A 14,581-nucleotide genomic window follows, 5' to 3' on the forward strand; every position below is an offset into this window, starting at 1 on the left:
AGCAGGTGGGAGGGATTGCTTCCCAAGTGTTCTGAGAACTCAAAAACCCATCATCTCTGTTTGTTTAGCAGTATCCCATAGTTATTTAACAGTCCAAGGTGTAGGGCATTTGTTGCCCAAAGCGAATCCCTTTCACAGCCTGAATCTTGTCCTGTGACCTGGCCAGCCTGGGTTTTCCCCAGGTCCTGACCTGGAAGTTTAGTTGACCTTTTGAATGGTGCTTGCGGTTTTCCAGGAACCTCATCCTAATCCATATCAAATTGTCACCTGTTTGTCATAGTTGAGGAAATGTTTGAAATTTAGGACTTCTGTTTCAGCCCTCGTTAGAATTCTACACTAATCTGTCTTTGGCCCGGGAGGGTGTTAATAATTCCTGAAATATATCTGCAGGAGGAAGAAAGTGGGAGTCAGAAAGTAGGTACCCATTGCTATATACAGTTCTTTTGAGGAGACTGTACATGCTTACACATTAATTTTGGGTGAAGATAGATTGGCCTGTTGAGGATAAACAGACTTAATCACCAGAGAAGAGACTGTCAAGAGCTGTTGTTTTGACAACTACAGCCAGTGCCAGCAAAAACATGCATGTACCTTGGAGCATTAGAGGAAGGCAGATCCTGGTGGAGAGTAAGGAATGGAAGTATTTCCCATCATTCACTTATTCATTCGTTCACCAAACATTTGTGTGCAGTGCTCACAATGAAGTAGGGTGATGTCTCTAAAACCTAGCCCTAGAAAAGCTCCTAGAAGTGATGCTATTATAAATCAGTGGAAAATAAAATGATGATGTGTTATATGAATTTCCTTCTCCCATATTTCACAATTCAGTGTCCTTTCTACGATTTTATTCCTTTCTTTATACTGTGGTCCAGTTTTCTTTAAGGGATGATTTATCCTTTATTGTTCTTATGCCTGATCACTTGCTCTTTCTCCCTTTCTACATTTTCCTCCCAGTACTCGATTGTAACCAGAGGTGGATTTACTTGGTAACTGATTAACTTTATGTTTTATGGCCTTACAACAGTAAGTCCCTTCTGGTTCTTATTCTCAATAAATAACCAGGTCCATACTGAATCTTACTCATAATTTTACATTTTTTTTAAAAAGAGGGTACCCAAATTATATTAACTTCACACCTAGATCTTGCATGGTCACTTTCAATGTTCATTTTCATTTGGGGGAAATAAAGGCATTTCTTTTTTTTTTAAGATTTATTTATTTATTCATACAGAACTGGGGTATAGGCCAGAGATGCAGAGGGTGAGAGGATTCACCAGGAACAGAGTGGGGAGCAGAACAGGCAGATGGATGAAGGACACTGCTGAGGGGAGCAGCGGGCGGGTCAGGAGAGGTCTGCCGCCATGTGGATCTCCTCCGAGGCAGGCTGGGATCGAACTCATGCGGAATTGGCTTAAGCTTCTTAGTGCTGTGCTTTAACCCGCTGTGCCACCAGGGAGGGCCAATAAAGGCATTTCTTGCATAGTAGTTCACTCTCCTATTTAAGAAGCCAACTTTCAGTCCATCAGTACCAGCGGAAAAGGCATGGTAGGAATTCTAATGGCATCTTTATCAGGTTGGAGTGATTTGAATACCAAAACTGACCAGAAACATTGCTTTCTGACCGTGGTACCTACCCAGATGTCTATGTCTCATAAGCAGAAATGGAGGCTGACTTAAGATTGAACTTTGGATGCAGACTAGGTGTTTTGCAAGCAGGTGGGAGGGATTGCTTCCCAAGTGTTCCTGAGAACTCAAAAACCCATCATCTCTGTTTGTTTAGCAGTATCCCATAGTTATTTAACAGTCCCTATTTCAGTTTTAAATGCTTTTGGATATTTATTTTAACTTTTGTCAGGACTTGCACACTTTAGTATGTTACCCACACACCGACAGTAATACGTCTAATAATTAACAGCTGCACTGTTATCCTATTATATAACAAAATAGCTCCCAGAAGAGTATAGAGTCTTAATGACATTCCTCAAAATCAATCCCTATTGGCAGAATTGTCTTTCATTTTCAATAAGGATTTTTGACTACATAAATAATAGCTTTCCTCTGTATTTGTAAGTAGTATACCTTTTATATACTCTGGCCCTTATTCATCATCATTTATTACCCATTCCTTTTCAAAACTCCTTTAATGTTTCCTGTGAAATTATTGGATTTTGAACTTTTACCACCAACACTGCACCCTTTCTATCCTTTCATTTTGAACATATTCTTGTGAACTCCTAGCTTGGAAGTAGACCTGAGGCTCAATTGTTCATCAGTTTTGGGCTCTTATGCAACTTCTTCCCTTCTCATTCTAGGACAGACTTTCCTTTATCTATAGAAAGCTCTTAGGTCTCTAATTTGGATTCTTTTCCTTCTCTGGACTTCTGTCTGGTAACCTATCTGCTCCTGGATATTGCACTTGAATGTCTTCTTACTTCATATTCTCCTTGTCTAAAACTACTTTGCATGTCTTCCTAACTTCCTTGACTCGGTTCTTGGCACCACCACAGTCTTTTCCATCCTTTTCTTTCATCTTCTAAACCTTATAAGGATCGTTGGGCTGTTTCTCTTCTACATTTTCAGGGACTTCCCGGTTATCTGACCCAATTTTGTTGGACAAATAGCATTTCTTAATATCCCCAGTATAGGCCTGACTTCAGTCCCACCGTTCTCTCATCTGCAGTGGTACACCATGTTTCTTTCTGTTGCCCCCCCCCCCATTCCTTTCCTGTTTTTGTTTTTCTTAACATGGAAGTGCTTCTCTCTGACCTTTTACTATCATGCTTCTTTAGTCAGGAGTTCTTCACTCCCTGACTAAAGATTCTTCTCTTGAATCTCTCTGACTCCCCTTGACTCCAGTCTCCTCATACAGAGCTTGTGATCTCTAACAATTCATACATATTTTCTGTCTGTTTCTTGATGTTACTTTAAGTAGAGTGGTTCAGTCACCGACTTTAGGTGCTAGTTCTTATTCATGAGATGATACAGACAAAAAAATGAGAGAAACCCAGTAGTATAAAAATTTTAAATCTGCCTTTCACTGAGAAATTCTGAATTGGCTTTCTTTAGGGAGACAATACTTACCCTCCAGGACCATCCATATTGTTGCAAGTGGCTAGATTGCACCTTAATTAACCAAAGGAAAAGTAACCAAATGAATGAACTAAATGAAACAAAACTGAACTTTTAGACTGGGTAACCAAATAGTGGTTACCATAAAGGCAGGAGAGAGGGATGTGGTGGGTCCATCAGGTAAAAGGAGTCAACTGTTAGGGGGAAAGATAGAATTGGACTTTTATTGGTGAACTCAATGTATTTTGATTTATAATGATTCATAATGCTGTCTACCTGAAATTATTATAGTATTAAAATAGTGTTGCTTCAATGAAAAATAAAAAGAAAAGAATGCTATTTACAAACTAAGAAAAGGCAGTCTAATCCAGTCATCTAAGATTTTAATCCTCTTTGCATCATCTCCTTAGTGATTCTTTAGCTTTGAAAATACCTAGGAAAAGTCAACTCATAAGCGAGTTGCCTGAATGAACTCAGTCAAAGCATTTTAAGAAACTTCTACCTTATGTGAAACAGAGGCTAGATCAGAGGCTAGTTGAGTAGCTGATGTCCTGGCCATAAAATGCCCCATCCTCTTGCAAGTAGTAATCAGCTGGGAAAAATAATTGACATTATAACAGAGAAGTAATTATGTTATGAATCAAACAAAGTACTAGGACCTTGAGAAATAAAATAGGATTTTATTAGGTAGGGATAAGAGGATTGAAAAAAGACATCCCCAACAAAGGAGACTGGAAGAGTACCGAGAAAGTCTTGAGGCAGTCAGGCATGCATGAGTGGTGTTTTTTTCATATAAGCCCCTAGCAAGCGTTACAGGGAAGGAAAACAGTTGCTTACTGGGCTTCTAAAGATGTGATCCCGGTAGCTGTTGAGATGGCCCCTGTGCGCTACATCCGCTCTTGACTTAATGTGCCTGTGTGTGTGAACAGTGAGTGAGTGGGTGAACACTGAAAGCACTTTAGTCACAATGCTGGATGGCCATGGTTAGTTAGAGGGTTTTTCCATGTTTTCATGAAATTAAATCACAAGTCATTTAAAAAGATTATTTTCAAATAGCATGTAAGCAATAAAACTCCCTTTTATCTTTTATTCATGAGCTGAGCTCCACTAAAAAAAATGAGAATACTAGCTGCCCAGAGCTTGGTGCTGTATAAAATCAGCAGGGATGGAATCTTTCTCATCATCTGAAACAGAAAAGCCATTTTGCAAGATTGGCTAATGCTCTGAATTCCAGCATTTGAGTTTACAACATACCACAATTTCCCTTTTTGTTATAATTGCCCTGAAAAATCACTTCTGCTAGGATCATTGTAGGCATTAAAACCTAGAACTTGGCAGCGCATTATGTGTGGTTTTGTATGATTAAGAAAAGCTTATGCTTAAAAAATGCTTCTTATTTTTGGTGCCTTCGTTAGTGATACTCTGAGGTATTACTTTGGCCAACTTTTGTATTTGCTCTTCAAAACAAGATAGGATGGTTTTATTTTATTAATCTTTTAAATGTTGAACAAGGGGACACATGAATTATGCTTTTTCAAGTTCTGATCTTTTAGATGTCTTCATGGTTGTCTGAGCTTTTGGGTATATCTAACATTTAAGGGGTAGTTTTAGCATTTGGCCAATATTGAAGTCACGTGATATTTATTCATTCATATAGAACTGTGATACAGGCCAGAGATGCGGAGGGTGAGAGGATTCACCAGAGAAAGAGAGGGGAGCAGAGCAGGCAGATCAACCAAGTACACCGCTGAGGGGAGCAGTGGGCGGGTCAGGAGAGGTCTGCCTCACCATGTGGAGCTCCTCCGGGGCAAGCGGGAATCGAACTCATGTGGAAGTGGCTTAAGCTTCTTAGTGCTGTGCTTTAACCCCTTGCGCCACCAGGGAGGGCCCTGAAAAATATATTTAACAATAGATCTATATAACAATGTTGTAACTGGCTCACAGAGATCTATAATTGAGAAAAAGAAAGGTGGAAGCCTGTTATTGTCGAATATTGGTTCATAACAGTCATCGTGCGAGTAAGGTGTTTACATATTTTATACTTGAAAAATCTTGCCGATATTTGAATTCAGGTATAGCCAGAAAGATTGAGGTTATATTGTACTTTTATATCACATACAGAGATTTACAACAGTGTCCAGCTCTATGATATAGAAAGTGTGGACACATAGTAGTAGCACCTGTTTCAGGAATTTACTTGCGTGTATGAAATGGATTTCATAGTGTTAATTATCTGTTCTTTTAAGTTTGAGTAGAACTTCACAGGATGAATAAAAAGTAGTTTAGTGACATTTTTAAATATTACAAGTTTCGAGACAAGTTAGTTTTTAGAATTTTAAAAATTTGATTATGAAAAATATTTGTAATTTCCCTTGGGTGATCTAGTTTTTATTATGTTGTAATATAATATTATGAGTTATGAGTTAAGGCAACTTAATGTCTTTGAACCATGGTTTTGTCATTTGTAAAATCAAAGGTTGGATTAAGTTATATTTGATGTATCTTCCAGTATCATTTTTAATTGGCTTCGTAAAATTTTGTCTAATCGGCTTTCTCTTTTGGAGGCCTCTTCAACACTTTTTTCCATCCATATCGCATCATGGATATGGTTTGCATCATCTCATGCTACACTTAAATCAGGATGACCCTTTTCTAGCTGTTATGGCGCCAAAATAAATAAGATCTTACTTTCTAGTAATATGTAATTGATTGATTAGGTAAGAGGGTCAACAGGAGCATACAATACAGACGATAAGCTTTGAGAGTTTTCTTAATTACTTATTGACCATGTTCAAATATCACAGACTTGCAGCCTGTAGGAGCTCAAAGGGAGGCTCAGATAGATAAGTGAATTACCAAATGCCATAAAATTCTTAATGACATAACTTGACCTTAACCTCTTAAAACATTGACCTCCAAGACAGTGCTCCTTCTATACCTCACTTCCTGGGCCAGCTTTATAAGCTTCTTCATTGACTGCAGTAAACTCTATTATTGTTTTACTTTGCAGTCTTCTGATCTGAAACTAGTGACTTGTATCAGTTGTGTTTGGAACATTGGAACATGTTACTTGGGATGGTGCTGCTTCATGAACATTTAGATTTAAAAGTATGGGGCACCCTGTTAGGTCGAATGCCTGTTATACGAAGGATTTCCCCCCCTTTTTTAAATTCCAAGGAAGATGATCTTTCAGGTCATTGTTTCCAGATTAAGTAAGGTCACTGTGAGCTACTGCTTAAGGTAAAGACCCCCTTAACTGCATGTCTTTGTTCTCTAGTTCATGTATACATTCATTTAATAAGTATTTGTTGATTGAGCGCTTACTGTGTGCCCTGGGTAAAACTGATGAGTTGTGTACTCTGTTTTCCTGCCTTAGAAACAGTGGCTTCTAAAACTTCAATATGAGTTTGTGTTTGACTGTACTTGTCCTGTTCTTGAAGCATTCAATCCAAGTGTCCAAATGTGTAGTTACATGAGAATTCTCTTTACCAGAGACCACTAAATAATAGAAAATTAACTTAAAAAATTAATGTGTGACATGCACAGTACACATTTCTAGATGGTGCTGAGTATCAAATTTGGAGATATAACTGGGAAGAAAGAGGAAAAGCTAGGATAGCCAGAAGAGCAGAAGCTGCACTCAAACTTGGCCTCCCTGCTCTTAGCTTGCACTTTGGAGAATGCACATATTGCCCTGCTCATGGGGAGTTTATTACTGTAAATATTTAAGCAGTCTTGTAAGATGAAGAGAGCTTTCCCAAAATGTGTTTTGGGGCATAGTTCTTTTTTTCGTAAGGCACAAAGGGGAGAAATGCAGAGTTGAACAGATCTCTTCACTGCACAACTTATCAGGCCCTTAAATATGCCACTGTGTGCCATGCATTTCTCAGGAGAAACAGACGAGCTGGTCTAGTTTCCATGAACATTGTTATTTTTCCCTGGAGCATCCTGAAGACTAATATTCCATAAAACATTTTGGAAATGACTACTTGAATTCATAGCACATCTTTAGAGTAGAGTCTGAGCGCAGCAGTGTGAACTGCCCTTGGTGTGTTTTAATAAAAGAATGGGGCGAATCATGAATTAAGGAGTAATTGCATTCCCTAACTTGGGTGAGATCCATTTATCTAAAGTGAAGATGAATGTTGAACAATAATCAAATAAATTAGGACTGTCTAGACAACCAGTCTGTCCAATTCAGTGCAAATTGAAGTTAATTGTTAGCATTCATCTATTATTTGAGACAGCACTTTTTTTTGAACTTATCAAAGGGATTTGAAGATTTTGGATTTTCAAAAGAGAGAATTATTTCGCTGAAAGGAAGTGCAAAACACAGATGGATATAGGGATAGAACAGAGGAGAGGAATGGTTGTATATAACAGGGACGAGTTTGTGTGCACACTGTTATTTTAGGTTTTCTTTTGCTAACAAAAATCAGTGCTTGTTTAAAGGTCAGAAAATGTACTAGTAGTATTTAGAATCTGCTGAGTTATATAGGCATAAAGGTTAAAATGGTTTGGCACCCTATCCTTGTTATTCTTCCTTTGTTGCTTGAGATAAATATAATCTGACACTTAAGAAACTTCCCTGTTCCCCTCATCCAGGCTAGCATGGTCTTATTTTCTTAGTGGTTCTTCTATTTATTGCAACAAGCATTTGCATACGTGCAACAAAGGGATGCAAAAGTGTCTGCAAATTTCATTGTAATAAAGAGGCAGATCTCCATCTAATGACTTGGACAAGCGTAGCTATGGCTGAAGTGGTAGGAAGTGATCAGATCTAGAACATATTTTGAGGCTACAACAAACAGAATTTGCCCATTGAGTGAATGTGGTTTATGACAAAAAGCGAGGACTAAAAATGACTCTGAGGGTTTTGATCTGGAGAACTGGCCATTTACTAAATTACAACGAGCCAAGAGAAGAAGGAATTGTGGGGAAATGTTGAGTGTCCTGCTTTATACATGCTGAGTTTGCCTTTATGGCCCTATGTTCCTGGGAGCTTCATTCTACTGAGGGATATATAAGCAATTTACAATATACAAAAGATGTACACATCACCATCTGGCAGACATACACATAGACATACATATTCATCTGGCACAAAATATTTATAATGTGCCAGGTGGTGATATATGCTTTAAAAAACAATAAAGCTGGGTAGTGGGGACAGAATGTGACAGATTATGACTGTTGCTTGTCTGGCAGTGGGGTTATTGGACATTTTGGGGTAAGGAATATGCTATATTTCAAGGTTTGTTCTAATGAGAAAGTCAGATCATTTGTTGAAGGGAAATCAGAAATTGAACTGGACAGGGTGACATGAATCAAGTGTATGATTTTTTCCTCTTAAATAGAGCATTGCAAATGTGCTTGAAGAAGTAAGGTAAAGGAAAGGGCCTTTGGCAAGGTAGAGAAGGCTGGGATAAGCTAGGTTCCACAAATATCAGGCTTACAGGACCATTTCCTTGCAGACTTTTTTTTTTAAAATAAATATTAACCCCTGCTCCAGGTGTTTGATGTATGTTGTATCATTTTCTATCAGTTTCTCTGTGGACAACAGTCATTTCAAGGTGTTGGAATTACTGCACAACCTGTGGGAACAGTTTCCACAGGCAGTGGCTTTAAGAGGCTGGAGCTTGGTTTGAGGTTGCCATGGTAATACCGATAGCTGCTGCATACATTATCTAACCCAGGCTCCCCTGATTTAATAATAACCAGACTAACACTGCCTGAATTCACAAATAAGGTGTGCTTTTTACAGACTGGCAATTTTTTTAACCTCTCCAATACATTAACCAACTTTATTTGTGTTTCTTTAAAACCCAAATGTTTGAAAAGGGAGAAATCAGAAGAGGAATTGTATTGTTTTAAACTCATCATTCTCATTTAAAATATTCATTTAAAATATTTAATGCAAAGTGATTAATGATTTGCCTGGGCCATGATCTGTCCTTTTCCTGTTTTCAAGCTTTTGCATTGTGAAAGTGATGAGATCTTTATTTATACAACAAGGCCTAACAGACTTTCAGTGAATGTAACTTCTCTGGGCTGTCTACTCACATCAAAAACCACAGAACATTCTGGAGTCCTGCGTTCCCTCTTTCCTATTGATCAGAGGAAGGAGGAGTTCTCAGTGCAGGTGGAGGGCACAGTGTTTTTTGTTTTTATTTGTGTTTAGCCAGTGCCCACTTAGATATCCCTTTTCTGAAACAATGCAGTGGGAGAATCATAAACTTATGACACTAGGACACTTGAGAGTCTAGGGCACCTTTCCTAAGTAGGCCTTGATTCCCTAAACCCAATGAATCTCATGCACTTGCTGCCAGAATAGGTATTCTGCCCCTCCCCGACCTCCTTACTCCTCCCAGCTCCTCCTCGGACCTGAGGTCGGGAATCTTGATATCAGAAGTATGTATGTGTTGGATCTAGCCTTTCCTGCCTGATCAGGACTGATGTTGCTCACTCACACCTCTTTCTGCATTTCGTTGGACTTGAAATCACTATTAGAAATCAACTATGATGGGAGTGAATAGACACCATGGAACTCCAAATACTGAAAATCAGGTATCTTTTTCCTCCCTTGATTTCAGAGATGGTTGTTAATCACTTGGAAGAGGGGAAGGATGCTAGAGGGGTGTATGGAAAGCAGCCTTCTTCTTTTACTTTAGATTCCATACAGCCATGTGTATATATATATATATATAGGAAATAAGTGAAAGGAGGAGCTGTAATGTACGATGTTCTTAGCTTTGGCTAATCTGAAATACACTTAACATGAGATTTTTTTCTTTGTATAACAAATATGAAAATAAAAAAATTGATTTTAAATCAATTTTTAGTAGCTATATTTAGTGACTTTCCTTCAGTCTTGATAAACCTCTTATATTTTATCCCATTTACAAAAAAAAATACCAAATAAATCTTTTGAAAAATTATGACAAAAGTTCCTGACCTGTGCACTTGACAGCTGAGATAGGAGATTTTCTCTGAATGATTATCGAATTGTGTAGTGATGATGGGAGGGTAGAATGTATAGTAAAACATACAGGATAACAAAAAAGAGCTAGGGACTTACAACCTGAAGCAGGCATCATCTTCGTTTTTTTTTTTTTTTCCATTCCATTCAACAGACAACAATAGTTTGTTATATTAGAAAATATTTTCTGGACCACCGGTATTTTCTGTGCTTTATTTATGGCTAGCTAGTTACTTACTCAAATTAATCTTGTTATTATTCATAGGTAGCGGTTTTTCTAATAGCATCCTGCTTCCATATTCTATATTTACTAACCTTTGAATTGCCATAGAAGTTTCTTCTCAGATTCAACTTCACAATAAACACTCAAACTGAAACATTAGCATCCTATTCATGCAGCACCTCAGAAAAAGTGCTTTTCTAAATAAAATCTTTCCTCTTCAAATCCCAAGATCCTTTTAAGCCCATTCTTCCCTGAAATCCTCTTGAAATATTTTCAGTGGTTTTCTTCTCTTAAACTAAGAGTTTAAACTTCCCTTTTTGGGATACAACCGTTTCCCTGTAATGCAGCAACAACCATTCTTTGTCAACTTTTAAATTTCATTTGGTTACAGCCTTAAATGCCAAATTGCAAAGTGGTCATTGTCCCTGACTGGTCATTGTACTGACTCAGCTAGTCCTGCTTCCCCTCTCTCTTTAGCCTCTTCAGTGGTGTTTAGTTTTTGTTTCCACTGAAGCCCATTTATCAAGCTGCTTAAAACTTCCACATTTGGTTAGATTTTTATGAGGCCAAATGAGAAGTAAAACCCTTCACTTTTCTGAAGACTTTGTTGTGGTCATATCAGGGACTTGATGTTCTCATCTGGAATATATGTAATGGCATTTACTTCAAGGGATGGTTGGTACAGGCAACAGGAAAGGCTTGTGTAATTGATCTGTAAGACTTGCAGCAGGATGCCAAGTGAGAGGCTGTGGGGTGGAGCGCAGGACTGTTGCTGGTCCCTCTGCTGCAGGAGTTAGAAGCCATTGCTGCTTGTCCTTTAGGAGCAGAAGGCAAGTTTCTCCTTCTTAGAAGTGAGCTACCTGATTAATTCTAATAGATGTTTCTTTATTTAATTAGTTTATAGTTAGATTGATTAAAAGGACCTGGGAAGAAACTAAACTGAAGCAATAATGAAGACATAAGAAAAAGATTTATGCAAAACATGTTTGTCATCATACCTCCATCCCTATTTTTCTGCAGCCGGCGTAAGGAGACATTGGCTCTGTCTCAGCAACTGCATTGTACCAAGTATTGCAGGCATTGATGTGAATTTAAGCTGTCATGGGATACCTTTCCTTGTGGTTTGTTGATTATATAGAACGTTGGGTGTCAGCAATATACAGTACATTGTATTCAAATGAGTCAGCTGGCAGGGCTGAATGTTATGGTTTAGAGCATGGTTCCTACTTTCGGTAATTTTGAATCTAGTGGAGAAAACCAAATCTAGCAAACCTGTAATCCAGATATAAACCATGAGAGGTGATTAAACAGACTTTTTTAATTGAAAAAAGAAAAACCAGATATACTGAAACTTGGTGTTGCTAGGGAAAATTTCCAGGAAACCATACTCTTCTGTTTATACAGTCAGGGTTTCTGAAAGAGTGTACAATATGGGTTGATTTCAGGCCTTAGAAAATTCACTTAAATTTGATTTGGTTATCACCAAAACCAAAGCATACATGTAAACAAAATTACATTTTGTTTCTGCTAACAATCTGATGATAGATATACAGTTATGATAGATACTATATTGGTGACTCAATTGTAGTCAATTGATTAGAAAGATAGCAAAATCAATGGATTGTCTATGTTGTATTATGTGCAGATCTAGTTAAATTTTGGGTGTTTCAGATGAGTGGATCAAGAAATTGCATATATACAAAATGAAATACTACTCAGCAATCAAAAAGATAAACTCATGCTATTTGTGGCAACCTGGATGGAGCTGGGAGGGATCATATTGAGTGCAATAAGCAAGAAGGAGAAAGATAAATACCAGATGAGGTCCCTTATATGTGGAATATAGAGACCCCAAACAAAGGGTCAAACAGAGAGAAACTATAAAACCAGCCCTTGAAAACTGACCATAGAGCTGGGTGTCCAAGAGAGTAGGGAGAGAGAAGGAAAAGGGGAAGGATGAAAACTTTGGTGAAGGGGAGAGCATCAGGCATTCTGGCAGAGGACTGTGGGTGCTTTGGTGTTGGGAGAGATGTGATGACCACACCTGAGGGGAGAAATCCTCTATTGTCAAAATGTTAAGAGAGATATAAAACAATGGTGCTTCATTAATTAAAAAAATGAAATTGTGGATGTTTCCTGTTTAGACATTAATTGTTCCTCTGTCTTGTTTTCTTTCTAGGACTGTCTGCTGCCAAACTTTTAGCTGAATATGACACTAATGTTTTGGTCTTAGAAGCTCGTGACAGAGTTGGAGGAAGGACATATACTGTGAGGGTAAGTGGCGTTAATGCTTAGACATAATATCCCACAAAAACTAGAAGTGGAGCCATTGAAGTAAAGGGAATCTCATAAATTGATGCAGTTAAGCCATTCATCTCCCATAGCTTTAATCTACTCCATGAAATAAGTTTTCGTTCTTTTACTCTTCAACAAACATTCAGTGAAGAATGATAGCTTCTCACCTTTAGCACCTTACATTGTAGTGAAGAAAGTAAATTGAACAAATACCTTCAGTCCAGTATCATAATTTCCATACTTGAGACCTGATAGAGCATCTTGTGTCTCAAATGGGGTTATGGTTAGGCTGGACTCAAGGTGACTACAGCCACACACCCCCCACACACACACACCTTCAAAGCATAAGCTGGATAACCAGGTAGTGTAGAATCACTGGGCAAAAATCAGGAACGATTGATTTATTGGGGGTAGAGGGGTGGGAGTTTGCCTGCTGCTGAAGAAACAAGCAAAAAAGGCTAAGTAGTATTTTCAAAAGTCTTACACAGCTAGGACAGCTGAGGGTCAGCTTCAGAGCCCTCCAATGTATGTGTATAGAGGAAGGTACTGGTAAACTCCTTGTGCTTTGGGTTGGGCAGTATCTTCGGACTAAGGCCTAAGAGAACTAGGCCACGTTGCATTTTGGCCCTGCTTCAAAGCACTTGAGGCACAAAAATATAATAAAGTTACCTAGTATTTTCAGCATTTCCAGGTGCTGGGAAGAGGAGGCATAAATCTCTGAGAATGATACCCTCCTCCTAAAATTCATATTATATGTGTATTTTATAAGGAGAAAAGGCATCATGAATGAGAACTAGTTTAAACAAAGTAGAGACAGGCCTACAAGAAGTTATCCCGCACACACACAGGAGTTGTAACTCACCAGTATTCAGTTTATTAAATCACTGGGAAATGTGTCACTAAAAAAATGCTGGAAAAAGTATAGAGTTGCTTTTAAAAGGGGGAAAATAAACATTTTCATTTTATGAAAGAATGTTTGCAATTTGTAAATAATTTGTCAGATATATGAATCTTTGTATACTTTTGTGGACTCTTTCCCCATGATACATTCTTCCCTATAAGTGTTTAAATTTGGATTAAAAACTCATTTATGTGACTGATTTAAGATTTCATCTGGTAAAAATCAGAGATTAGGGCCAATAAATCTCAAGGTGGCTCCTCCAGTCATTACTCCCCCACAAGCACAGATAATAACCTTTCGAAATGATTGGCAAAAATACTTGAAAAGGATCTGGATCAGCTCAGATATCCTTTTTGCATGTCATTGTTGAGTTGGCCTCACCAATAATATACAAATGGGTTACTAAGTGAAATGAAGTATGTGTACAGGTCTGTGCCCTGTTCTTGAGTTGATGAAAAAGAATTCCTATTTCCAATTTCACATTAGAAGAGTTATATGTAAGGTACATTTAAGTTCTGAAAACAAAAATTTTTTTTTATAAGATATAGAAAACAAAACAAGGATATAAAAATGTTTTTCACATTTGAACTAGAGTCTTCTGACTGCTTTTCTCTTTTTACAGAATGAACATGTTGATTACGTGGATGTTGGTGGGGCTTACATAGGACCCACACAGAACAAGATCTTACGATTATCTAAGGAGCTGGGTTTAGAGACGTATAAAGTCAATGTCAGTGAGCGGCTGGTTCAGTATGTGAAGGTAAGTCTGAGGTTTTGCTCCCATGACCAGTGTGGGAGGACATTGCATTTGGAGATACATTTGGCTTTGTGTTCAGTTAATTTATTTCAAAGCAATCATAAAAGTAGTCTCTCAGCTAGCAACTAATATTCTGTCTTTATTTCTTTCTGAAAAAAAAAAAAAAATCCTCGTGAACTCCAGGAATCATGTGGTCTTCAAAGGCTGCACTTGCATCCTAGCCCAAATAGAGTAGGGGAGTAGTGATGGGCTGGCTGTTGGCTTTGTTCCCTCCCTCCTGCTAATACATCTGCAGGGACATGGGGGTGGAGATAAGGGTGTCTGCAACACACACACACACACACACACACACACACA

At 38.1% G+C, this 14,581-nt stretch overlaps 1 protein-coding gene across 1 annotated transcript in view; it reads left to right on the plus strand.

Annotated features, from left to right (window-relative positions):
* Window positions 1-14,581, plus strand: part of MAOA (monoamine oxidase A) — a 49,822-nt gene that overhangs the window by 1,045 nt on the left and 34,196 nt on the right. The window contains exons 2-3 of the mRNA XM_004689961.2: window positions 12,451-12,545; window positions 14,090-14,227. Coding sequence (XP_004690018.1) covers window positions 12,451-12,545; window positions 14,090-14,227 — 233 coding nt within the window. The remainder of the gene's footprint in view (window positions 1-12,450; window positions 12,546-14,089; window positions 14,228-14,581) is intronic.

The sequence above is a fragment of the Condylura cristata genome, unplaced genomic scaffold (assembly GCF_000260355.1).
Source record: "Condylura cristata isolate star-nosed mole 26May11 unplaced genomic scaffold, ConCri1.0 scaffold00027, whole genome shotgun sequence".
Taxonomy (NCBI): Eukaryota; Metazoa; Chordata; class Mammalia; order Eulipotyphla; family Talpidae; genus Condylura; species Condylura cristata.